General features: G+C 40.0%; 1 protein-coding gene across 1 annotated transcript in view; it reads right to left on the reverse strand.

Moving 5' to 3' along the window:
* The window catches only part of MEP1A (meprin A subunit alpha), a 42,321-nt gene extending 15,830 nt beyond the window's left edge, over positions 1-26,491 (reverse strand). The window contains exons 1-13 of the mRNA XM_089333218.1: positions 26,402-26,491; positions 26,292-26,316; positions 26,149-26,199; positions 22,055-22,095; positions 21,491-21,566; positions 17,350-17,467; positions 14,069-14,244; positions 7,735-7,956; positions 6,820-6,969; positions 2,911-3,126; positions 1,803-2,276; positions 895-1,068; positions 107-407 (exon numbers count right to left, since the gene is read on the reverse strand). Coding sequence (XP_089189344.1) covers positions 107-407; positions 895-1,068; positions 1,803-2,276; positions 2,911-3,126; positions 6,820-6,969; positions 7,735-7,956; positions 14,069-14,244; positions 17,350-17,467; positions 21,491-21,566; positions 22,055-22,095; positions 26,149-26,199; positions 26,292-26,316; positions 26,402-26,470 — 2,093 coding nt within the window. The 5' untranslated portion in view covers positions 26,471-26,491. The remainder of the gene's footprint in view (positions 1-106; positions 408-894; positions 1,069-1,802; positions 2,277-2,910; positions 3,127-6,819; positions 6,970-7,734; positions 7,957-14,068; positions 14,245-17,349; positions 17,468-21,490; positions 21,567-22,054; positions 22,096-26,148; positions 26,200-26,291; positions 26,317-26,401) is intronic.
* Positions 26,492-27,816: the final 1,325 nt, after the last annotated feature.

Below are 27,816 nucleotides of genomic sequence, written 5' to 3' on the forward strand. Positions count from 1 at the left end.
CAGGGAATCCCTTCGTGGAGTCAAGGCAAGCCACCTCCAGGTGACCCTCTCTGCCAAAGTCCCTGCTCCTGACCCAACGCCTGTGTCCCCTGGCCACAGAGCCTACCTGCAGCTTGCCATGCCCTTCACGTTCACACAGATGCCTTCATTTTGGCAAGGGTTTGGGTCGCATGGGTCTCTGAAGTACTGTGGCCACTTGTGATCCTCCATGGGGCCTGTGTTCTCCACGGACCGCTTCTGTCGGCTGGGCTGCCCCTGGCCAAGGCTGCCAGCTACCGCTGCCTCTGACAAGGTCTTTTCTGAACCTGCCCCTGCGGTCTGCTGCTCCTGGCTTTGAAGAACAAGGCCTTGGGGGATCATGCTTCTTTCTCTAGGGCTGACTTCGGTCTTCTGAAGGTGGGTGATATCTTCGGGAAATAGATAAAAGGTTGTTAGGAAGATCCAAGAGTGATAACTCATTACAGTTAACTTCCATTTTTGCAGAAAACTCCCCAGAGATCACCCAAGGTGACATGGAAAAAAATCATTCAATACAGCTGGTACGCATGATACCAGCACTTTCTATTTTAAAGTAGCTCACATTTTAATTTATTAAACTTGCAAAAAGGAGTTGAAAGTTAGCACAGATGTATTGATTAAAACTACATTGAGATCAGCAAACTTCCATATTTAAGAAATTACCCAAAAGATAACATTAGAACTTTAGTTCCCCCCAAAGGACAGTTAAAATAAAGATGGAAGTCCTTCACCAATCAAATAAAATTCTCTTCACTTACATCACATCTATTTTTTCAGAACAGATCCCCACCTCCTTGAACTGCTTCAAAGTCAGTGTGAATTAAGGCATACACCCAGCGCAGAGACTTATTCACTCAGGAAAACCAGAAAAAGTACCTTCAAAGTTCACAAAAATAATGAGGTCATCATGTTTCAGGAAACTCCTCCTCCTCAGCATTTCATGAGAGATTATACTATTCCAGCCATAGTCAATGGTTCTATAGCAAGCGCAGTTCTCATCATACGTGCCCACGATGGATGGTCTGTCCCAGATGACAGAGCCATTTATTGCTGCAAAGTTACAGGTAGCATAAAATCACATTACCTCTTTATACTTCACTTTCCATTTTGCTTTTAATGACTTTATGGGGTTTTGTCATTTAAAAAAATATAGATGTTGAAAAACATTGAGGTCATTTACTCTTTCTAGAAGAATTAACATTAAGGGTTGTGAGTTGGGAGGGACAGGTAATCACAGCTCTGAATGGTCAGTTGTCCAATATCCAGTGATTTCCTTAATGAAGAAAGAGGGACAGCTCTAGCTTCCTCCTTTTAAAGCTTAAAGCTCTTCTTTTTTGGGGAAAAAATAGCACTGTCATTTCTCTGTTGATGTAAGTTTATTTGAAGGACATGTTGGCATTCAGTAATAGTTTAGGAGTCAGTATGTTAGCTCTGCGTAGAGCCTAGCAAACTATGAGTATCTGATAAATAATCGCAGCATCTGTTCCTAATTCCACAGAGCTCAATGAAGCAGGAAACTCCTGATCCACTCATCTTCTAAGTACCCAGCATGGAGTTTAGCACATCACAGCCCTCAATAGATGCTTAATGGGTGAATTTAGGACAGAGAAGGGAAATAAGATGGCATTGAAGATGTTAATGTAATACTGCCCCATGACTATGTTGTTGATATGCGCAAAGGAAAAATGGAAGAGGAATATTATATCTTCTTACACAGCTGAGAATCACATCTGTGAGCCCTTCTGAGTTGAGGAAAAGCTCGCATTTATGCTCAAGCCACCTACCTGAAGATACGTGGAGGTTGGAGGTAGTTAATGCCATACTTGATGACATCCTATTCATGACATCAGGTTCCTGGTCAAGGATTGTCAGAATCGCCTGTCTGTTTTCCACTGGCCACTCCAGGATAGCATCGTTCTCCCCACTGCACACATGGAAAGTGAGTCCTAGGTAGTTAGTCCGTGTGGAGGTTATTCTGCCATGGGGGTATAAGGACACCCCAAAGCCATATCCCTCTGAATTGTAGAACCGAGGGCTCAGGAGTCTGTCTCCTTTAACAGTGCTCTGAAGGACCTGGGAGAAATTCCGCACTGTCCAAACCCCAGTGGGGCATGGAGTTTCTGTCAGAGTGATGTCATCTAGGAAAATTCCCCCAGCTGAGTTCTGAGGGTCACCTCTTGTGCCCTGGAAAAGGTAGCGAAACTTCTTTTCCTCCTGGAGTGTCACATGAGCAATTTTCCAATTCTGGTCAGAATCTCCTAAGGACAGAGAATACGATTGTAGACAATTTTGGTTAGTACTGTATGAGTGAGTCTTCACTGTGAATCTGGCACCGTCCAGATACTTTACATAAATTACCTCATTTCAGCCTCACAGCAACCTTATAAAAGAATTACCATTATAAAGTTACAGAACGTTTGCAAACTTGCATCTTTGGTCAGGGAAAATGTGTTGCAAAAGATACACTGCAATTTGAAAATTCATATTCACATCTTAATCATGAATTTGCTTTCCACTATCATTTAATTCCACATATTCTAGATTGCCCCCTGTTTGCTGATCCAAGTACACCCCACCCCCAATGTTAGCACTGAATGCTGGATTATAGGTTGTGAATGGCCTCTTAGGAACATCTATTTAAGTCTCACCTGGGCCCTCAGTGTGGCCTCAGAACATTCACAGAATGCATAAAACATAGCAGACATTATGCTAGGCTCTTGGAAGAGGAGGAAGGTTGGAGGAAAATGAGAAGGAGGGAGAAGAGGAAAGCAGGAAGAGGAAGAGTGTGAGGAGGAGGAGGAAGAAAGATGGTGGGTGAAATGGGATGGAAGAGAAAGAGCACAGCCCCAGATTTTAAACCAAACCAGTCTCTGTGGGAAGGCTTCCACGGACCTTGAAATGTCGCCATCTTGACCAGCTTCCGAACACTGCCCGTGCTGTCATCTCTCCTGACCCAGACCACGAGTCTGTCTGAAGGGCTTCCTGTCATTTTATAAAAAAACTGCAGGCACTGCTGCTTCCTCTTGGGGTAAAGAATCCGAGACTCCAGTAGAGCTGCCTCTTCTGCTGCCCCCACGCTGGTGTTGAAATGCATGAAGTAGCCGGCACCTGCGGAGAAAGTACCCCAACATCCCATCTCTGGCTTCTGATCGCCCAGGCTGCTATCCACCCAGACAGAGAGAAATAGGGAGCAAGAGCTGTTATCTGGACACTGAAAGCTAGAATTCCGGGGAAAATAAAAGGAAGGCCATTTGTCAGTAGAGTCTCATTTCACTGGCCATACTTTCTGGCTAAAGCCACAGCTGAGCACCATCTCCTTTGAATGCCTTTTCCCCAAGGCTGTGGAATGCAGCTTAAAGAAATAGGCTTCAAGCAAGATTTGATGAGATTTGGTGTTTGTAAGATTAACTCTGTGTTTTTTTTTTTTTTTTAAATTGACTTCATTAGAGATTTATTCCAAGGATATGAGTTGGTCTCCTGATTGTAAAACAATCTGTGGGATTCAAAGACTTAGGGTTTAGATTTCAAGCATTCACAATGTTGTAAAGTTCAACTTCCCCTGTTTCTAGCCTAATAACTGGGTATGTTATCAATGTAAACAATCATCTTTACTAAGTTTTGAGAAGGGATCATCAAGACACATTAGGTGTTGAGGATTTCTGCTTAAATGTAAAGGAAAATTTTGAAAAAAATTAACACTGAAACAGGATGGAAAGCATCTGTAATTAGTGCCAGAGCTGGGGTTTGCCGAATTCAAATGTCTGAAAACTCCTTTGCCTAAAAACAAGCAAGAGGCTAAGCAAATATGTCATTTGGAAAACCAGAATACTTTTCAAGTCAAGCATAATAAAAATTTTTTGCATATACAGAGGTTCTTTAAACTGTATTCCGGCACCCAACTCCTTAGCCAAATGCTCCAGTGAAAAAATCCAGAAGATTGGGGCTGGCACTGTGGCATGATGGGGTAAGCTACTGCCAGCGACATCGGCATCCCCTATGGGCACCAGTTCATATCCCAGCTGCTGCACTCTGATCTACCTGCCTGGTAATGCACCTGGAAAAGCAGTGGAAAATGACACTAGTACTTGAGCACTCGCACCCATGTGGGAGACTCAATTGAAACACCTGGCTCCTGGCTTCAGTCTGGCCTAGCCCTGGCTGTTGTAGTCATTTGGAGAGTGAACAGTGGATGGAAGACCCTTCCCTACCCCCATCTCTCCCTCTGTCTGTATAACTCTGCTTTTCAAATAAATACATCTTTTTAAAAAAAATTTCAGAAGATCAACAGGACATGAGCATCTAGGGCAGTTCTAGGTGCTCTGGCAAAGCTCCCTAGCATTCCTCGCCTCATCCTGCCTCACACATGGTGCACACACTTTCTCTGTCAGTAGTAGGCCTTGATGGTTACATATATCTTAATGACTTTAATGCTACATAAAGGGATCACTTCTCGGCCTTTTGGCTAAGATCAGTGTAATGTTGCATAAAGGAAAATTCTACTTTCTTGTACTAGTATGTTCTTCCCAATACTTGAACTTCCTAGTCTAAGATCTCTACATCATGAATGCTTGAGTTACAGAAAAGCAGAGTCAACAAGGCCAAAATGTTCAATATGGGAGAATTAGGCAGGGCATTAGGGAATGAATGAGCTGGAAAATTTTCCACGGTTTCTGTCTCTAGCCATGTGCCTTAACTCTACCCCCTTGTCTGCCAATTCAGCACACCCACTTTCCCATGATACACCTGGGTCTCCTCCATGATTAGGGCGAAGATACCATGACAAACGCGTGTAAGGTGAGCTCCACATGAAGATGCCAGGAAACCCTCCCAGAAGGCTTCGTGCACACTAAGCCCTGCACAAACGCCACTCTGTGTTTATATTCAGTTTGGCAGCACCCCCAACCCCATAAAGGGGACCACTGGACCTGGGAACACCACTGTCTTTGGCCTTCTCTCATGCTCTTTCCATGTGAGCAGCTGTCTTTCTGGCCCTCTCATGAGGAACTTTTCTCCTGGTGGGGTTGCCTGTATTCATGCTTGAACATATATTCAATTTCTCACTTCAAATAAATCCTTCTCTCACTATTGCACTTACTTATGCCTCTTACCTTGTATAGGGGCAAGATCCTAGAATAAAACTGGAAAACACATTCCTACAATAGGTTTTCAGGGGCCTTTGCTCAGAAATCTCTTTACAGGTGCACTAGAAAGTATGCAGTGAAAGTCAGGTAACTCAGTCTAGGGACTTAGGAGGCCTCAATTCGTGTTCCATGTATGCCACTAACCAGTATTCATTCATTTCTCTGGGTTTTGAATGAGAGGAGGGGTCTGTCTCAAAGATCCATTGAAGTTCTGCAAGTTTGTGCATCTACCTGAGCAATGCAAGTGCTCTCTCACAGGGGTACAGGGTCCCATTAAATGTCTCCTGTAGAAGAATAATGGTTGATCAAGTCAACTTAATAAACCTTGTCCAGATATTTCTTATTGGGTATAGTCCTTTCCTTTACTACTAAGTAAACATTCTTCTAGCAGACTCCTCTCATCTCTTTTAAGTTGGGAATTGCAGATTAGCCTAGCAACAAGCCCACAGGAGAGCATGGACTACAGGCTAAAATGGATGGCAATTTACAAAACATTTCAGGCTTGGGTCACCCTTTGGACACTTGGGATGGTATGTTTGATAATGTGTTGTATCATAGAGACTTTCACCCTCAGCCAAGGCCAGAGGAAGAGTGGCAACAACCGATGACCTCTTACACTCTTCTTGGTGGCTTGGCATCTGGGTGACAGTCTGGGCCCCTTCTCTGAAGGAAATCTAAGCAACTTTTAGATAGGCATGAACTTATGGCTTTTACAACTATCAAGTATACCTAAAGTTATTGTAATACATAACCCCACCTACTTCCAAAGAGGTGAATATGATGTGAGTGACAAGCACATATTAAAGATGAGAAAATCAGAGTGAAAAATAAATAGATCTTCTGGAAATAAAGGGAAAATGAAAAATAAATATAGAGATGGAGTGAAACTGCAGGGTTGCAAGTGCTTCCATTCCACTGTGAATGTCAATATCTTGATGTTCTATGAAGCTCACAAAAGTAAAATCATTTTTTAAAAACCAACTTCCTTTAGTCAAAATTAGTACGTGGTGGAGCCAGATTTTAAACCCAAGTCTTTCTGACTTCATGACTTTTTCACTACACAAACAGCATATAGAAGTTATCTGAGGCTGTGCTATCCAATATGGCAGCTGCAAAACCTGTGTGGCTATTTAGTGCTTCAACTGTAGCCAGTCCTAACTGACATAGCCTGTAAGGGCAAGAAGAACTTCAGATTTTCAATACTTCATATAAAAGTATATAAAAAGAGAAATATCTCATAATAACTTTTATATATATATGTGAAAATGCTAATATGTCTAATATATTAGGTTCAAGAAAACATGCTATAAAAGTAATTTCATATTTTAAAGTTGAATGTGACTCTTAGAAATTTTACATTACATACATTGTTCACATTATATTTGTACTGGAGGGGAGTGTTGTGGAGACATTAACTTTATTTACAAAGTCATGTCTTAACAATGCCCCATATCAGTTTTGTCATCACTTAAATACATGTTTCTTTTTTTGTGTTCAAAGTTTTTATTTAATAATTATGATAGTAAAAAATGTTATTTGTCTTTGTTCATATTTTCAGGTTTGATAACTAGCATTCATTTGAGGCAAAACATGATGGCTTCCACTACCTAATGGAACCTGGTGAACCATCACAATATATTTACTCTCCACTTTCACTGACCTGTACATTGTCCCTCCAATGTGTGATCCACTTGTCCAGCCACATCACTGTTCTCACGGACCCAGTCAGCATCATCTCTGGTGCCCTGAATCATCCCACAAATGTTTGTCTTCTCAAAAGCACAGTGGTCCAAAAGGGTGTGACTTGTAGCTGCAAATAATACATTTGTCACCCAGTTAAAAGTGTAGGCATCTCATTCCAAATAGCTAAAGTCTCAAGACTCTGAGATTTCATTGTTCAAATAGAACAGGATAGTGAGCCTTTCATTCTTCTTAACTTTTTCTCAAATGCTAATCTTATTGCCTTCAGATCTTAGCACAAGTCAACATAGATACAGACTTACTTACCCCACAGAGTCAAGATAAAAAGACCTATAATCACCCTTTGCTATATAAATGCTGCTATGAAAACTCCTCAGATGGAGAGCAAGTGACCTATAACACTGTGCTCTGTACACAGTGAGTCTTCTGTTCACACTCACTGAATAGATTTTGTCTCTGAAGACTACATGGGTCATTTTAGGAAATAGTCCACCCCAGAAGAATAGGTTATTCTAGGTATAACTAACCTGGGAAGGAAATTTGCCAGACACAAAATAGTTTCAAGCCCATCCTCTGTCAACTTTATACAATGCTGCACCCTTCAAAAAAGAAGGTAAAGAAGTCAGGCAATAACAGCTTCTTATATTTGCCTAATACTTCTATTTTATAAAGCTCACCTGCATACTCAATATTCATAACCATTTTTTCTAGTCTAAAGAAAGTAGTCCAGTCTAATAATGAAGGTTATGTAATTTGTTGTTGTTCCCTTAACTGGAACATTAAAGGTGAGGAGAGGAAGAGGTAAAGGAAAGCTTGAAGACTGAGGGACTCTGCTGAGGCCAGTTCAACCAGTCCTCAGCCCAGGGGTACTTACTGCAATTGTACATTCGGTTCAGCCTCTCCAAGTCGAGGGCACTAAAATCCAGGCGTTGCCCAATGACGGAATCAAATTCAGGGATCTTGGCCGTGATGGTGGGAACACTTGCATTCTTGTTAAATGAAAAAGGTGCATAATGCATCACAGACTCATAATCATAGGGCGTGTTGAGGTCTGTGATGATGCTGTCATTATAGGTGTTAAAGTTGTGCTCATAACCTGTTAGAGACAGAAGGCCAAGTCCTACTCAGTCATATTGTTTCCACCTCCATCTTTCCTCTTTGATTAGACACCCAAAGATCCCAAAAGAGCAATTAGAGATGGTGCATCTCTAATTTAAATATATATACCTATTTTATAATTATTATAATGTATAAGTAATATACATTGTTTATTATTAATACTAATCAGTTTGTGAATGGAAGGGGAGAGGGAGTGGGAAAGGGGAGGGTTGTGGGTGGGAGGGACGGTATGGGGGGGAAGCCATTGTAACCCATGAGTCGTACTTTGGAAATTTATATTCATTAAATAAAAGATAAAAAAAAATACTAATCAGTTAATATGCTAATATATACCATGTGCAAAATTATTGTGGACTATTAAATACATGTTATGATATGTATGCTTGTCAATTATTAAATATATGTATTTATTTAAATAGGTGTGTTATAAACATATATGCAGGTTGAGCATCACTAATGCACAAATCCAAAAGCCAAAATCCTCCAAAATCTGAAAGCTCAAAAAGTTTTGAAGCATTTCAGATCAGGTTTTTAGATTACGGGTGCTAATTGATAAATTGTATGCAAATCTTCTGAAATATGAAAATCTCTGAAATTTGAAACTCTGGTAACAAAGACTTCAGACAAGGGATACTCAACCTAAATATGGGTGTGCGTATTTGTGTATGTGTGTGCATAAGTCTTTCAGAAAGACAAGGTGACATAGCAAAGCTGAGGAAGCACTCTAAATGGAAGAAAAAGGAATTTTTGAATTCAGGAAAAGACTTACTGTATTCAACACCCATAGTCCTAATAGTCAAGTACATCAGTCACCTGAATGTGTTTGGAGATATACCTGGTCACCTCTAGCATTGGTTGGGAAAAGGAAATCTGAGGGGCAGAGGGAAAGGTGAACAGCTGGCAAGAAAGGAGCATCTTGGGGCCGGTGCTGTGGTGTAGTGGGTTAAGCTGCTGCCTGTGATGCCAGTATCCCATATGGGCACCGGTTCAGAACCTGGCTGCTCCACTCTTGAACCATCTGCCTGCTAATTCACCTGGGAAAGCAGCAGAAGATGGCCCCTTCACCTATGTGGGAGACCAAGAAGAGAATCTCCTGGCTTCTGCTTGCCCAGCCCTGGCCGTTGTGGCCATCAGCAGATGGAAGATATTTCTCTCCTCTCTCTCTCTCTCTGTCTCTCTCTCTCTCTCTCTCTCTGTGTGTGTGTGTGTGTGTGTCTTCTTCTGCCTGTGACTCTCTTTCAAATAAATAAATAAATAAATCTTTAAAAAAAATAAAGGAGCATCTTGTCAATCAAGACTCACATCCTTCTGTTCTAGAAATAATCTCATGGGCAGAAAAATAAAATTGAATGATGATTATTCTCCTATCAGAATAGGAAAGGTAAATGTGTTCCTAGGTTAGTGCAAGTGAGATTAGATGTGCCTAGCTAAATGGCTGATCACATGCTTCAGCTGTACTAATGGGAAGGTTGCAGGTTTTTCATTTCCTTTTTGCAGAGTGACAGAAAAACTGCCTGAGAAGCTCGTAACACTTCCAATCATAAACTCCGGCCCTCATGCCTTCTCTTTCTCCACCTCCCCAGTCAGTCATTTTTAACAATTTGAAAAAGGAAAGTGTAACTGCCTTTCAAAGACATCTTCAGTGCAGGACTGAAGAAATGTGGTGCAACCTGGCAGTACTCCAGCAGGTGCTGGGAAAAGGGTGTGAACACTTTAGAAGTCAATGAACCCCATCGTCTCAACAGACATGAATTTATGGGGCATTACTTGGATTCTGCAGGTGGGACAAGACTGATAGAAATAAATGGCTCAAACAAGGAAGGGAAAAAACCACTCCCCCTATAGAACTTGGTCCTAGGATGTCATTTGAAATGATGGGTTTGTCAAGAGCATCAGTGGTGGAGAAGATTGGGGCTTGGGTCTAGGATCTCCTGGTGTCTTTTGGCGGTACCTTGTTTCAGGTAACTTGTTTCAACTCATTATTGTTTTCTTTCACTTCCCATATAATTGGCAGGCTAGGATAGTTTATGTTTTATTATTATTCAAGTGATCTTATCAGAATGATTTGAAAGGAAATGGTCTGAATATTTTTAAAAAATGTATCCAAGAGATTTTATTATCATTGTGCCAGCTATCTACCTGGATCTATGCTGGGTAGCTGGTGGCCCCTGACAGTGAATAAACAGAATAGGCATTAACCTCCTTCAGAGAACTCACTTCTGGGGAGCCTTGAAGAGGGGTCAGTCAGAAAACTTTTTTCTATAAGCTGGTAGATGAGATTTTATTGGCTTCACAAACCATATTTTCTCTGTCTCAGCTACTCCACTCTGCCACTGTAGGACAATTGTGGCCATAAATAATACATAAACAAATGGACATAACTGTGTTCCTATAAAGCTTTACTTATAAAAGCAAGTGGATATGGTCCATGGGCTGTAGCTTGCTCACCCATGCTAGACCTTGGAAGTTGAGTTTTTTTTTTTTTCCTTAGTAGAGGGAAGTAGATTTGGAAAACATAATTGTGACTCTAGAAATGGTGATGAACTTGGAGTGAGAACTTTATTGTCAATACAGTGTTTTAGGTTAAACAAGACAGTCATCAGCCAGGGATGGCATACAATAAAAGTTATAAATAACCTTGAAAAATTATACTGTCCTGTATAAAGTTTATAAACTTACTGGATTTGATGTTGTAAATGAGAACAATTCTCCAGTGATTACAAGCAATTTAGATAGATGGAATTATAACTGATGAAAATATAGATAGGAGATGAGTAAATATTCATGTGTGTTGAGCAATCTGTGCTAAACTCAGAGCCAAGTACATCTTCAAATTACACTGGCAAATGTGTTGTCTCACTCTGATAAAGGGGACCTCATTTATACTAAAGCCTTCATGGGTCCAGCATCGTGGCATACTCAGTTAAGTCATTGCCAGTGACCCTGGTATCCCATATTGGAGTGCCAGTTTGAGTCCTAGAGGAGCTGCTTACCATACAGCTCCCTACTAATGTGCCTAGCAAAGCAGTGGAGAATAGCTCAAGTACTTGGGCCCCTGATACCCACATGGGAGACCTGCATGGAGATGCAACCATTTGGGGAGTGAACCAGTTGATGGAAGATCTCTTTTTCTGTCTCTTCCTCCTTCTCTTTCTCTCTTCTTGATTTTAAAATAAAGTAAATTTAACAATAACCACAAAAAACATTTTTAAGAAAGATTTTTTTTTGGAAAAGTAGAGTTACAGAGAGACAGAGGCAGAGAGAGAGAGAGAGAGAAAGTTTTCCATCTGCTGGTTTACTCCCTAAATGACTGCAATGGCTGGAGCTGAGCCAATCCAAAGCCAGGAGCCAGGAGCTTCTTCTGGATCTCCCATGTGGGTGCAGGGGCCCAAGCACTTGGATCATCTTTTTTTTTTTTTGAAAGGCAGAGTAGACAGAGAGACAGAGAGAAAGGTCTTCCTTTTTCCGTTGGTTCACCCTCCAATGGCCGCTGCGCCCGGTGTACCACGCCGATCCGAAGCCATGAGCCAGGTGCTTCTCCTGGTCTCCCATGCGGGTGTAGGGCCCAAGCACTTGGGCCATCCTCCACTGCACTCCCAGACCACAGCAGAGAGCTGGACTGGAAGAGGAGCAACCGGGACAGAATTCGGCACCCCGACCAGGACTAGAACCCAGTGTGCCAGTGCCGCAGGCAGAGGATTAGCCTAGTGAGCCATGGCGCCGGCCTTGGATCATCTTCTACTGCTTTCCCAGGCCATAGCAAAGAGCTGGATCAGAAGTGGAGCAGCCAGGACTTGAACCAGTGTCCATATGGGATGCCGGCACTACAGGTGGTGGCTTTACCCCCCAAAAAAAATCTTTCTTAAGAGCTCTAAGCATTGGGACCAACGCTGTGACATAGTAGGTTAAGCATCCACCTGTGGCACCAGCATTGCATTTGGGCATCAGCTCAAGTCCTGGCTACTCCTCTTCCAATCCAGCTCTCTGCTGTGGCCTTGGAAAACAGTAGAGGATGGCCAAGTGCTTGGGCCCTTGCACTCACGTGGGAGACCCTGGAAGAAGCTCCTGGCTCCTGGCTCCTGGTTTCAGATCAACTCAGCTTCCGCCGTTCCAGCTATTTGGGGAATGAACCAGCGGATGGAAGACCTCTCTCTCTGACTCTCCCTTGCTCTGTCTGTAATTCTGCTTCTCAAGTAAATAAATAAATGCATCTTTAAAAATAAAAGCTGTAAGCATTGCCTTCTTCAAAACCTAGAAATGGAAATATAACAGGCTTTATTCTGTAAATTTTATAACATCAGTTTTGGCTGCTCAGAATTAACTTTGTTATCCCATCCAAGATCTTTACTATATTCCAGATTTTCTAGACAGTTGAGCTCCAAATATTTGAAGTATTAAATGATTACATACAAGTGTATGTGTATACTCATGCAGAGACATGCATATATTTTAATTATAATTTATACTCACAGAAAATTTAAAAATATAAGCTATATAAGAATAAAAATCAGTCACAAGCTTATTATCCATTATCATTTTATGAGTGTGTGCTTAGTTAAAAAAAACTTTAAAGTTATGTTTGTTGTATACACACATAATTCTGTACCCTGCTATGTATGTTATAAAAACCTCTTAGAAAATATAAAAAAAAAGAAATAGAAACATCTTCTATTTTCTCATAAAATTTTGAGTAAAACCAAGTACGTAGGAAGGTAAGAAACTCAGGACTGTAGATAAAAATAGGTCAAGTCTAATAGTACCCTGAGCCTCACAATCAGAAATTCAGTACTATGACCTCTAACCCTGTTTCCTTTTCTATCTACACACACCCAGTTATAATACGATTACATCTGAGAGACTAATATAGTAAGTCTAATCTGTCGGGGCCGACACTGTGGCACAGTGGGTAAAGCCACCGCCTGCAGTGTTGGCAGTCCATATGGGCACCGGTTCAAGTCCCAGCTGCTCCACTTCTGATCCAGCTCTTTGCTATGGCCTGGGAAAGCAGTAGAAGATGGCCCAAGTGCTTGGGCTTCTACACCCATGTGGGAGACCTAGAAGAAGCTCCTGGCTTCTGGCTTGGGATCGGTCAGAAGCTCTGGCCGTTGTAGCCAATTGTGGAGTGAACCATCAGATGGAAGACCTTTCTCTCTCTCTCTCTCTCTCTCTCTCTCTCTCTCTGCCTCTCCTTCTCTCTGTGTAACTCTGACTTTCAAATAAAGAAATAAATCTTTTTTTTAAAAAAGTCTAATCTGTTATTGCATCTCTTGGTGAGTACCATCCAGTTTTCCTAGATTGAACTGGAAGGCTTACCAGGCCTCTAGTCCAGTGGTTTGATGGTAGAGTGGGTGGACTTGTGTTAAATCCTGGTGCCCTATCAGGCTTTTAAAATCACACACTTTCCCCCTTTCTGCATCATTACACATTGAGATCAGAATATGAGTGACTGGGAGAGACTCGGGTTGAGAAACCCCACCAGTGATTTCAATATGATTAGCCAACCCTACCTAATGTGAGAACTGCTAACCACCTGACTCCACAATGAGCTTGTCATGGGAAAAGTGTTTTGAGGATTCATATTTAATTTTAGGGCTTTCCAGCGTTTTCAAGTCCCTCAAATTTAAATTACTATTAGAATGCACAGCACTATATGCACCCACATTTGAAATTGTGATCTCAATAAAACAGATAACCACTGCTACAACTTGTCTCCTGGGCTTTATGTGTTGGAAAAACCCCTAATATTCTCAGAAACTTAATCTAGTTTACTCATTAAGCCAGAAAAATAGAGACTTTTGGGATAGTTTCAATGAAAACACTAATACAAAGCAAAAGCTTTGATTAACTTTCAGTTAACTTCCACATCGAGTTAACCAACACACACTAATTCCCTGAGATATTTAACTGATAGTAATAATCAGATCAGCACAGCTCACAGGGGAGGTCAACAAATGGTGACCTCCTCATAACCTGTGATCACTTTGAAGCTCCTGTCCACCCATGAATTTGGCCTGCTCATCTAGGGTGCATCTCAACAAGTAATAAAGATGGCAACCATCTCCACCCAGCTATGTCGGGTTCATACACACCTGAAATAATTTCATCCCACCAGATGGTGACGTAATCATCTCGGTCACTTCTTGACTGCTCATGATAAAATCCCAAAGCATGCAGGATCTCATGTTCAATGATGGCCTTATAGTCACACCCCTGGCCAATGGAAAGGTTCTGTCCCACATGATGGTCGCCGACATAAGACCAGCACCTTTAAAGAAAAGAGGGTATTTTTCTCCTAGAAAATTCCTAAGTGGTTGTAATTCATAGGATTCCAGAACACAAATTAGAAAAAGACTTGATTTTAAAAATAAATGATCATTCCTGTGTGGTGAGAACTTTAAAAATCCTCTCATCTAGCTGTTTTGAAGTATTCAATACAATGTTTTTAACCATAGTCATTATACTGCACAATAGTTACCGAAAACATTTATCCTGTTGCTTTCTAACTGTTGACCGCTTATTATACAGTGTATATGTGTATTGAGACATCACACACCATAAATATGTATCAATAGTATTCTTATATGTTGATGGTTTAAAGATAGGGACAGAGTTAAACTAGAGGGAATAAAGGCCTGACAAGTAATGTTCCATTCTAAAAGTGAAACACATTCATAAACAAGTTAATCCTAATACTGAATCAAGATGGAAGGAAGTAAAAAATGGGTATTCTTCCTCCCCTCTACAAACCCACAGACACTCTAAAGAATAACACTGTTGTCCTTATACAAAAATATTAAATTATCTCTGAGCAGTAGCTGTACTTGATTTAAATTTTCTTTTTAAACATTAGTAAACTTTCAAATTTCCTATAATGAGAAGGTGTAAATTTTAGGAGCATGACAAAGAAACTCATTGAAAAGGCAAGTTGGTGCATCTGTCTTCAGATGTAGGCAGATCTATGGAGAATGTTATGGCAGCACAAACAAGACTGCCTAATTTCTGAAGTGCCCTGGGAAAGGAGGACCCTTAGCTTCCTTCAGAAACCAATGGGAGCAGGAATCTCTGGCAGATTCCCTAAGTTCTTCACCAATTTGATGTGTAGAGGTCAATTAATTTTAGTAACTGTACCAACTTGTGCAAGCATAACTATGATCAACTTGCCTCTCAGAGTTTATTCTGCAAAACCTTCACAGCCCAGAGGAAGCATTTGTTATTTGTTTCTTTTTGTTTTCCTATTCCTTTCCCAACAGAAAGTATTTTGCAAGTTGCAAAAATACCAGAAATTCCAGCACTATGAACCTCTGACATTGTCTTTCTGAATGATCCTAGCTGAATACCTGTCAGAGAACCACTGCTCTGAAAGATATGGGGCACTTTGTGCCAGTCCCTTCCTTAACCTGCTTCTTCCCTTTTCCCATCCCTAACTTAAATGTAACAGGGGCACCTGCCAGCCATAGACCGTAAGAGTCTCCCATATTCAACTTTAACAAAGAATGTCTCTCGAACAAGACACATCCCTTAATCAGGTACCAAAAACTGACTTAAAAGCAGAAGAGAAATCAAGAGAATTTTGTCAAGAGAGAATTTTTAGAAAGTAATCAAGCAGATATTTTATTTTTGGGTTTCTGCTTTTTAAAAGAAAAAAGAATACAGTAAGATTAGTGGTTAGACAATGAAAATGGAAGTGCTAAGGAAACTTATTTTTCCCTCGAAATTTTTAATAAATAATTTAAGGCTTTGATATTTTCTGGAAGTTCAGAAGTTGCTAAGGAACAAGATGAAATAGTCGAAAGCAGAGACCCTCTAACATGTGAGGATTTAGCAATGCCTAAGACACACTTTAAATGTTTTCCCTTCACATAAAATGAAACTACCCAAATCTTTTGGCTATTTCCATTTATATGCCCTGCAATAACCTCAAAGAATAAACCACATGACCCAAACAGACACTTTCAGCAGTATTCCCAACCTAAATGAACGCAGTCATTACCCTCTAGTCATCCTAACCATAAATCTCAAAGGCTTTCTGGTTGTTATAAATCTGTTTCTTTACATGTGTGTGGAATAATTGACTCTTCTTTATTTTGACCTCTTCCTTAGTGTATGTCCCTTTCAACTCTCTCCTGAAGGACTGGAGCATTCGTAAATTGGTCTTCCACCAACAGCATTTCTCTTTCAAGTCCTTCATCCATCCTAATCAAGTAAACTTTCTAAAGTGGAAAACTGAGCATCTGATGAATCTTGCACAACACAGTAGGTTCCCTCACACATGGTCCTTATTTCCGGCCTCCGGTTTATCTTCCTGGACCCCTGGTCCTTTCTTCTGCCCCTTGCACTCAAAGCGTTAGATGTATCAAACTCAATGGGTTCTCTATCCTCCTACCCTGTTCATCCTTCTCTTCTCTATCTCTATATCCTTCTCCCTTCCTCGTTGATATAATCATTCATTTTGGTTCTGCCTGATATTTCACTCAGCATTTCATTCAAGGTCCTGCTACAGCTCAATGCTGTATGTAGAAATTATTTATTTGCTGTTTGTTCATTGTCCCCACTTGCCAGCTATAAACCTTGCAATGTCTAAGGCTGCATCTCATGCTTCTTTGCACACTTCCTGCTACATAGCAGGTGTTCATAAATTTTTTAATTAAAGAATGAACCAGGAAAATAACATTCTACAAGGTATTTAATTTGTATCTAGATAATAATCAGTATTTTGCTTTAACTGGTATTTCTTTGCCTACATTTTTTCCTTGTCTTCCCTTTTATCTCTATTATCCATCCATGATTCACAAAAGCCCCTGGTCAGAACTAGACAGACATGCAAGGAAAACTTAGAGACATAATGGGAACTAGAGCATAAACAAACGCTTCCATGAGGCCTGCAGACTGACTTCATTTCTCAAGTTCGCCTAGCCCAGGCTGGTTAACATGAAGAACCTTGAAATAAAAGAGCTTGTTTCTTGATATAAAATTCATTTCTTCTTAGAAACTTCTTAGAAAGTAAGTCACCGACAATGAAAAGCAAGTTTATATCTTGAACTTTAACAACAGAGTACTATAACTTAATGTAGTACCATTAAAAGGACATATTTTATATTTCAATAAATCTGACTTTTTAAAAAGTACTTCAATTTAAAACATGACCTAAGCCCAGGAAAGGAATTGAGATAAATATCCCTGGAATCCAGATGTATCCAAAAATGCATTCTCTGCTAAGCACATTAAAGATGCTGCATAACTGAATAATTCAGTGAAATATTTGATTTTGCTTTTAGTTTCCTTTCACTTTCTTCTTTTATCATTTGAAATATATGTGTCACTTTTTATAAGCAAAAATGCATGTTCATTTTCTGTAAAATTTCATACCGACCCATCAAACTGCTGAAATATGATGTATGAGCTTTCTCCTTCATAGGGCTTAAAGTCCACACAGGACTTGAGGCGAAACATCTCAAAGGCATACAGAATGGCTCCTTTGGCATTTAGCTCTGCAGAAATTAGGAAAAATATCAATGAGAATTATTTAGATTTTGAGTAATATACATAACATAGTATAGAGAAAATCATGTTATCACAAAAAATCTACAGAGGGTTATCTAGACTTTTTTTTGGTGGTAAATAGATCCTTGACAATGAAATGGTAAAAGGCCAGCACCGTGGCACAGCGGGTTAATGCCTTGGACTGAAGTGCCGGCATCCCATGTGGGAGCTGGTTTGAGACCCAGCTGCTCCACTTCCTATTCAGCTCTCTGCTATGGCCTGGAAAGGCAGTAGAGGGTGGCCCAAGTCCTTGGTCCCCTGTATCCACTTGGGAGACTGGGAGCAAGCTCCTGGCTCCTGGCTTCGGATTGGCGCGGCTCTGGCTGTTGCAGCCAACTGGGGAGTGAACCATCAGATGGAAGGCCTCTCTCTCTGCCTCTTCTCTCTCTGTGTAACTCTGACTTTCAAATAAATAAATAAATCTTTAAAAATAAATAAATAAAATTGTAAAACTGGTTGTGGATATAACATGTGCATACCTTAAATGCACAAAACAAATATGGCTACAAAATACAAATACATGCATGTGTGTGTGGCTGAATAAAGCTATATAACTTCCCCATTTTCTTTTTCCTTTGCCCCATGCAAGCAGAATTTTGATTGCAATGCCTCAGTAAAGTCACAAAGCAACGCAGAAAATAGAAGTGAATTGCAAGTCACTGTGACTTTTTTTAAAGATTCATTTTATTTATTTGAAAGGAAGAGTGAGAGCAAGAGAGAGAGATTGTCTATATACTGGTTCACTCCCCAAATGGCCACAACAGGCAGGACTGGGCCAGGCAGAGGCCAGAAGCCTCATCTGGATCTTCCATGTGGATGGCAAGTGCCTAAGCACTTGGGCCATCTTCCAGTGCTTTCCTAGGCACATTAGCAGAGAGCTGAATTGGAAGTAGAACAGCTGGGACTCAAAACAGCACCCATATGGGATGCTGGCATCCCAACCAATGCTTAACCTACTATGCCAAAATGCTGGCCCCAAGTCACCCTGACTTTGTAGGCATAGCTAGAGTACCTTGTAGAGAAGCAGTGAGAACAGAGTTTGTTACCCCAGTCTAAAAAGACATCCCCTCTTCCTGGAGGAAAAGAACAGAGTTTAGAGAATTTGAAGGGTTCAGAAAGCACAGGAAACACATACAGTCTCTAAACCCATTTTCCAAAAAGAACCTGGGGAGGTGACAATACAGAGGGACAGCACTGAACACAGCCTTGGAAAATATTTCCACATCTCAAGTTTGATATCAAAGCAGCAGAAGCCTAAGGGTCCTGGAAGGGCAGAAATAATAGACACTGACTACTAATCTGTGCATATCAATGTCCAAAGGTCAAATGGCTTTCCTCTCACTGAGCACACATATGCTTTGGCATTGCATGACAAGGATGAGGAGGGGAGGAAAGAAACTCTAGAAGAACTAAGACTATGTTTTACTTTGTGTTCATTTTTTTTCTCCCATTAACTCAACCAAGACTGGGATCTAAGTTAAAAATTAAGCCATGTTACATAAAATTAAATCGTATTTCTGGCATATGTGATTTTGTGCATTCTCTCAAGGAGTTTATAATTCTTGGCAGCCTACCAGGTGATAATATCATGTTTTTTTGGCCTTATTTCATTGAGTAAACTATTGATTTGGGGACTTCACAGTGCAGATGTCATAAGATCATATCAAGATCATTAAAGAAATAGTCCTTGGAATAGTCTATAAAGTTGTGGAAACAACACAGATAACAACAACAACATTCCTTAAACCTACTGGAGGATTTTAATATCTAGTTTTAATTAAGTCGTGAATAATATAGAGAAATATACATAAGACAGCTGAGTTGTCACAAAAGCATAAGAAAAACACAATTTGTGTGAAAATCAAGCTATGTAGAAATCTGTGTTGCCTTGGTTATCCTCAAGCGAAATGCTGGGAGTTCGGAGCATAGTTATATTTGAAATCACATCCCTTATTTTTTTTCTAAAGCTAAAAGTTGTAAAGAAGGAAGGAGATAATTCTGTAACTATTTGGACCTCTCCCAACATCATTGGGCAGGTGTAAAAGTGGAAACAAAGCTCCCTGAAAGTTTCCCACTTTTTCCTGAAGTCAACCCTGAGGGCCCTTTCTATGAATGCAGGAGCCACCCTTGACTTTGGCGAGTCATCTGTATGTGTGTTCTGCTCCACTTAAGACACTGGAAGAGCCTCATGGGATAGGAGTGTATCTCCTATTTCATTATGTACCTAGTTCCTGGCAGGTAGGTTTTACCTAGTACTGTTTTGCACAATTCATTACTTGTGAAAACTACCAGTTGTTTTTTTTTTTTTTTTTTTTTTTAGCATTGGAACAAATAGTTTGAGAAGAGTTAACTTCAAACTCCAACAATTGCACATACTGAAGGACGGCATTGGAAGGCTAACTATAATTAGCTTAATAATCCTCTAAGAGGGCTTTTGATACTGGTAATGGTGGAGGAGCTTGAATGTAACTAATCCTCCTACAAACAGTAATTGTGAAGTTTGGAAAACATTAAGAACAGAGGAAAGGGTGCTTAGTCAAGCATTTAAGACATCTGCATCCCACATGGGAGTGCCTTAATTTTATGCCCAGCTCTGGCTCTTGGCTCCAGCTTCCTGCCATAGCAGACCCTGGTAGGCAATGCTAATGGTTCAAAGAGTTGGTTTCCTGCCTCCTGGATTGTGTGCCTGGCTTCCAGCTTTGGCATGACCAAGTCCTAGCTGTTATGGCCATTTAGGGAATGAGCCAGCATATGAGAAGCTCTTTCTGTTTCTCTCTGTGTGTATGTGCACATGCATACACTTACACACACTCAGACATGCACACAAACCCCTAAAACTCTGCTTTGGAAATAAATAAATATTTTTTAGATTATTGACTACTGAAACTCACTGAATAATCTGAAAAATGAAAAAAACAAGAAAGAACTGAAGAAAATTTTGTCAGTTAATAAAGGAAAAGTCCTTGGTTAAGATTCAAATGTATACAAATTTTTTCCACAAAGATATTCCTCAGTTCTTTCAGTGCAAGGAAGAGAGAATTCAACTATAAACCTGCAAATACATTTTATTGAAATATACAAGGAAGAGTTTGGGGCTAAGTTCCAATCTGAGAGTCTAAAAATCAAGGGAAGAAATATTGGAAAGGAAAAAGTCATGGTTAAGGAGGACAATAGTTACAAAATCTGGGTGTAAGTTTCCTTTCAATCCTTGTCTGATGGGCAAAATTGCACAAGTACAAGAAGGTCCTAAGGAGCTAAGAAATCTCAAGTGGAACAGAAACTTCTGCATACCACAGTGGAGACGAAATTTGCTATTTGAGCCATGAAATATTGGAAGGGCTCAGAAAACACATAGGCATTCCATTAAAAACCCAGAGATGCCACAGCCTTAAAAGTAAAGATTTCAGAACTAACAGTGTGCTTTAAACTAAGGACAAAGCCAAAACAAAGCCTTTACAACTCCCAGATGATTAGCCAATAAATTAACTGCTCTAGTAAAAATGAACACTATACAGAGAAAAATGACAAAATATTGTAATTCAAAATGCCTAATATATAACCAAAAATTACTGGACCTGTGAAGAATCAGGAAAATGTGACCCACAAACAAAAAAAAGGAAGAAATCAAATGCTGAAAACAGTATTCTCATATTACATTTAGATTCACCTAAACCAAGTATTAAAAGTGCAGGTTTTTGGTTGCTGTGATGCCAAATTATATTTCTTAAGATTTTTTTCATGTTGCTCCTGGTTTTGTTAGCATTTTAATGGGGATGCATTTTAAAAACTTGTTTGATTCTCTGGTTCTCAATCTGTTTAAATCAGCCCTGGTTTTGATGCAATGTCTGTCATTCTTTCCATGAGATAAAGAACTAGCAAGGCTTGGACCCCAGTATGAAACTGATCAATAGGTGGAGGGGAGGAGAGAGAAGATACTGGAGAAATTTCTTATTAAGAACAGGAAATATTACCCAGGTTATCAGCCAGGATGTAAGGAATGGGGAACTGCCACCTGGTGGTTGGGTCTCTCAGACCATTTCTGGATTTCTGTGAAAACAAAGGCAAACATGACTGGAAAGCCTGGTCCTCAGGGTCACCTTGACCTCTACTTCACTGGACTCACACCTCCACCCCACAAACTCTGTCACACGATGTCCATCCACAATTGCTTAGCATTTGCCTTTCAGTTATAAAAACAACAGAATTTCCTCTAGAGAGCATGTTTAAAATCAGATAAAACTTTAAGAACAAAATAAAGAGCTGGAAATTCCCTAAAATGGAGATAGTCTTTATAAACATATTGGTGGATTTAATAATTATAGTCTTTTTGGTGCTGCTTTGCTTGTTTTTTTTTTTTTCCTCTGGTTTTTGTCACTACCAACAATAATGGAAGTTCTGTGTACACAGATTACACATTAGAATTCTGTCATCTCCCCTATGGTGCCTAGTCCAGAGCTGGTCACAGAACAGAGGTTCGAAGTTCAGTGGTGCAGCCAGTCCCAAGTCACATTCATGTGTCATTGGGAGTTACTCACCGGCAGGACAATGTCCCCTTCAAACAGATCCAAGCCTGCAGCTAGGTGTGAGAAAAAAAAGAAAAAACAAACATTGAATCAACATTGTTGAAGACTTCTCTCATAATAAAATTAAATTATATTATATATACTATATATAATATAATTATATATTATATAATATATTATATTTAATTTAATTAATCACAAAAATTGATAGAATTAATCCAGTCCTTGTTCTGTCTCTGATCTAGCATCCTGTTAATACATACCCTGCAAGGCAGGGCTCAAGTACTTGGGTCCCTGCCACCCATATGGGAGACCTGGATTGAGTCCTGGACTCCTGGCTTCAGCTAGCCCAACTACTGCAGGCTTTGGGGGATGAATTGGCAGATGAAAGAGCCCTGTCTGTATCTCTTTTTGTCTATGTTTCAAATAATAAATAAAAATTATATTAAACAATCTTTAATGATCAACCTTTATGTGATGAAACTCCTTTTGAAGTAATGCAAAAATCTCCTCTAATTGAGCAAATGTGAATGGCCAATAAAGATCATGAATTGTTACATACTCTGTTTTCAGTTTCAGAACAAGAAGAAACCTTGTAAGAATCTTAGAAGTAAGATATGAGCTTTAAGAGATCTTATTGATTATTGGATGTAAACCTCTCATACTTCAAAGGAAGAAATGAAGTCCAGAACAGATAGTGACATATCAGGTGCTCAGTGGTCAAGAGGGCCTGACTTTCTATACAGCACCCTTTCTGAGGTTCTGCCATCCTGCTCCTCTCAGTAAATTGGTTGAAAAAGCAACAATACTTGCTAAAATCAAGATCAAGTACCACTTCCACGTACTGCTTAATCCTGCCTCTTAATACTTCCAAAAAGAAGGTTTTTAAAGGAAAGATCCTTGAGGGTAAACTTCCCAAGCACTTGTAAGAACCTCACTTATTATCATATGACTAGCAGCATTCCCTGAAAAATGCAAACACCTTCAGACAGGATTTCTGGATTGTACTAAATATTCAGGACAGTCTTTCATGTACAACTGGGAAACCAAGCTGGAAACGAATCACCACAGCTTTGCACGGCAACAGAAACCCGATTTGGCAAAACCTGAGCCACTGTGAGCTCAGCATCTGACATCCTGCTTCCACTTGCTAATGTCTAACTAAAGCTGCATCACCCCTTCCTCATGTCCACAGTTCCTAGATTTGTGTAACCTCCTTAATCCTGATCCATTCCTATGGTAACATTACAATTAAACATCAAACAGCAGAGACACCACTGCTCCACTGTCATAATGGCCTAGGCTTCAAATTGTCCTTTCAGTAGCACTTGGGGCGAGTCTAGCTGTATACTCACCTAGGCTTGGCATAGGCAAAGGTGTGCATTTCCTGACAGCTGGCCTAGATTAGTTTGGCATATGGGGAGAGGAGGCAGGGGAACACTTCCAGAGTGATGTAAACAAATCCACACAGACTTGGCCCCACTGGTTTGTCAGCATGGATGGGTTCATGCAGGGAAGAGAGCATTTTCCAAACAAGTACATATCCAAGGAAAACAAGCCTCAATCTGTTCACTACCCAAGTTTTTCATGGAGCACGTGCTAATTAAGTACATAATGTTTTTTGGGCATTTTTTTTGTCTTGACGCTGGGAATATAGCGGTGAATAAAACAAAGCTCTTAGGCATTGCCATGCTTGATTTGGGGAATGGGGAGATATGTAAAAACACAAATAAATATAGAGTATGGCAGATGGTGAAATGTGCAGTAGAAAAAGGAACATAAGACACAACTGTTTGGCCTAGATGCTAAGACTCTGAATGAGAGTGCATGAATTCAATACCTGGCTCTGGATCCTGACTCCAGTTTCCTGCTAATGCAGACCCCTCATAGAAGGGGGAATAAAGAAGACTGTTGGAGAGAGGTGACAGTAGATAGAAAGGTCTGGAGGCAGCACAGCCCTGATGCCTTAAAGCAGTGGTCCTCAAACTTCAGCACCAGAATCCTGGAGAGCTTATCAAACACTACTGAGCCCCAGCCCTAGGATTTTGGATTCAGTTTGTCTAGGACAGGGCCTAAGAATGCTCATTTCTAACAAGTTTCCTGGGATGCTCATGCTGCTGGTTGGTGGCCCACATACTGAAAACCACATGTTCACAGGAGAACAGCTATGCAGTCAGGGTAGCTGGGGAGCTCAAGTAAGAAAGGGGGAGAGTAGAAATAAATGAGGTGAAAAAGGCAGCCAGGGTCTGATGTCCTCATAGAATAACGTCCACAGGAATCACCTGGGATCTGTCAAAGTGGAGCTGCTGATCCTGTAAGTCTGGAGTGGGACCCCAAAGCCCGCATTTCCAGCAAAGCTCATTAGTGAAGCAGGCAACGTTGGCCTACGGACCACATTTTGGAAATCAAGGCTCTTAGGCCTACAGATGGTTTTGGAGGAGGAGTTGTTAGAAGGTTGGGTGAGAAAAGTGATGGTATCTGCATGCTTGCCTAAGGAGAGCTCTGTCCACGCTGGGTAGAACAGTCTGTCGGGGATGGAGGTGAAAGGAAAGAGAAGTTATGAGGCCACAGATGAGCCCATGAGGTGGCTTGCATTAGCAATGAAAGTGCTGAAAATTTCAACTGTGATGTAGTTGGAAGATAGATCTAGTAGCATTAGCTAGCAGCTTGTGTGTGAGATGTAAGGAAAGGCTAAGAGTCAGGGGCAGCTCTGGGGTCTGAGCCTAGAATCTAGAGGAAGGGAGTTGCATTTACTGAAAGGAAAAAGAGGAGAGGATCAGGTCTTGAGACAGAGATAAGAAAGGTTAGATCAGCCTGTGAGGCATGGAGAGGAAGGAGCAAAAGGCGACAGCTTTCTTTTTGTGATTTTTCCCGGCCAATTTTCCCAGATCTTAGAACTGGCTACCATTGCCCCAATCAGTCCTGGTGGCTTGGCTGAAATGGTTTCATATGTAGGAAATATTTGTCTTCACTGAGGTCCAAGTTCAGAGGTTGGGGGGCAAAGCCTAAGAAATGACTCAGAGTTAAATGAACGAATGTTTACTAGATAACTGAGGATGAGGTTAGGAAAACTCCAATTCCAGTCATGTTTTATAATGCGACAGTTCCTCTGAACTGTGTGTACCTTGACTGACTCTAAAGAGAGCTCTTTGAGTGGATGACTCTGAAGTCTTGGGACCCATTCACCCATACACCCATTTACCTTACCAAATCTCTTTTGCTCTTCCCAAGTTGACATTCTCAAGCTATTTCCATTAAATATAAACTAGCTGCCTTCTCTGTAAATGACTCAAGACCAGAAGCATTTAACCCTTAGGTAAGGATTTCCTAGTTTTAGTCTTCAAGTAACACTGGGTTGTTGAAGTGTGAGTCAGGAGACTCACTGCTGCCTGATCTCAGCGAGTCACCCTCGCCACAGGAGCCTGCTGTCCCCTCCTGCAAAAATGAAACCAGTGCCCACCCCACTACAAGGCTGGGCAAATAAATGAGCTGGATAGGAAAAGCTTTTGCAAGTAGTAAGGTGTTCATGATCCTGAGTATTTCAGCTTGCACCTACCCTAACAATGGCACCTGATATGCGGAGGCTTCTCTCTCCTCTCAGTAATGGATGAGAGCATTGGATTTCCTCAAGAAATAGATTTGTGAGAAAGATATTTAAATGAAACACCCTTACACTCTTTTTAAGTCCCAACAAACAGCTGGCAGTGAACATGATGGCCCAGTGGAGACAATGGGTTTTTTTATTTTACCCCATTAAGAATAACCATGGGTTTACTCCCTATATTTTCTGGAGCAAGCAGAATTCTCATACAGTTTTCTGTCTTTTTAAAACAGAAACTGGAAAAATGAAATTGTTATGAACAGAAAACACAGTATGTATCTCTAGGTTCAATTGAAGACTCACAATTTCTCTTATAAAATGTGGCCTAAACTTCTTTTTCTTTCCATAGTATTAATATGTTTTTAGGGAACTGTAAATCTTAATGAGGCACCAATAAATATTTCTCCCCCAAAGTAACACAACATAGTATTATGAAGGTTTTAATAATTCTACCACTGAGCTTTAAATTTTTTCCATACATTAATAATGTAAAAATTGAACTCACCTACATTGATTTCTGGAATATCCTTCTGTTCACCTAAATCTCCATCTTTTACTGTTAAAAGAGGCAAAATAATTGTTACTAGTCTTGCTGGGATAAAAGAGAGAAAATTCAGTAACACTATGCATTTGCAAATTTATTCTTACCATTTCTTTTAGAAAGATGCTTAATCTGAAAGGAAATAAATACATTGAAAATGGATAACACACACTAGAATTAAATTTTTAAATATCCAGAAAAGTGGAACTCTACTTACCGATACAGCTGCTGTGTGGGCAAAAAACAAGGTAAAAGAGAGAATGCAAGCAGTTCTAGTACAAACCATTGTTGCAAGTGAACTGATCTTAGCAAAGACACCTCATCATAAAACCCTTTTGGACTTTGCCTTGACTGTCATATTAGTAACTTTGACCCTTCCCTATGGACTGCAGTGTTGTGTAGTCACAGAGGATGGCATTAATGCATCTGAGGACAGATCCCAAGTCTACCCTAAAAGCTCAAGCTTGAGAGACTGGGAAAATTGAAAAATTAACACTGAAAGGAGCACATGAGAACCAGTAACATTCCTGTATAGCAGTAACTGTTCCTATAATAGGTAAAACATCCCCTACACAATGGAAATAATCAATAAAATGATGATAAAGTATTTAGCAAAATAAAAATGAATTAGAATTTTAGGGAAATGTTATAAAATTATTGAAGGACACCAAAAAGACTCTCTCTCTCTCTCTCTCTCTCTCTCTCTCTCCTTCTCTCTCTCTCCCCGCATATGAAGTATTTGTGGATAACTCTGGTATTAGTCTATAAATTCAATGTCATCCTTTTGTAAAAATACTTACAGGATTTTCAGCGGATTTGGGCAAACTGACAAACTGTTTCTGACATTGACATGGAAGAATAAACTTACAAGAACAGGTAAGAATTCTGAAAAGGATGAATAAAAAGAAATCCCTTATCAAGAATTTTTATAAATTCATGGAAATTAGAGTGTGATGTTGCCAAAAGGAATGTTCAATGAGCCTACAAAAAGGAATGGAGAGTATCAAAACAGATGCATGCGTAAGTGTGACTTTTTATATGAGAGGAAACAAAAAAAGTCAATAGGGACATTTTGGTTTCTTCAATAATAATGTTGGAAAACTAGCATTTCCATATGAGAATAATGTAAATTCTAACCCTGTACTATTCACACACACACACAGAGAGAGAGAGAGAGAGAGAGAGAGAACTCTAGGTAGCTGAGTGGAAATGGTAAGTATAAAAATTTAAACTTTGAAAAGAAAACAAAAAGCTTTGAGGTCTGGAAAGATTGCTTTAATGAGAAAAAGAAATGCATAGGAATCATAAAGAAAAATAATAATAAATTTGCCTATATAAAAATTTATATTCCTTTATGACAAAACACAACAGTATTAAAAGAAAAGATGAGGAAATATATTTATATTGTATATAGTTACATAAGTATCCAAGATAGATAAGGAATTTCTATAAATTAGCAAGAAAAATAGGAATTATATAAAAGAGGGAAAAAATATGAATGAAAAATTCAAAAAAAGAAAACCCAAATGTCCAATAAACATGTAGGAAAATTTCAGTCTTACAAGTAATCAGAAAAATGCAAATTCAAACAACAATGAAATGACACTTCAAGTTCAGATTGGCATAAGTGAA

This window comes from Oryctolagus cuniculus, chromosome 5 (genome assembly GCF_051225735.1).
Source record: "Oryctolagus cuniculus isolate XC-2025 breed Fujian yellow rabbit chromosome 5, ASM5122573v1, whole genome shotgun sequence".
In the NCBI taxonomy this organism is placed as follows: Eukaryota; Metazoa; Chordata; class Mammalia; order Lagomorpha; family Leporidae; genus Oryctolagus; species Oryctolagus cuniculus.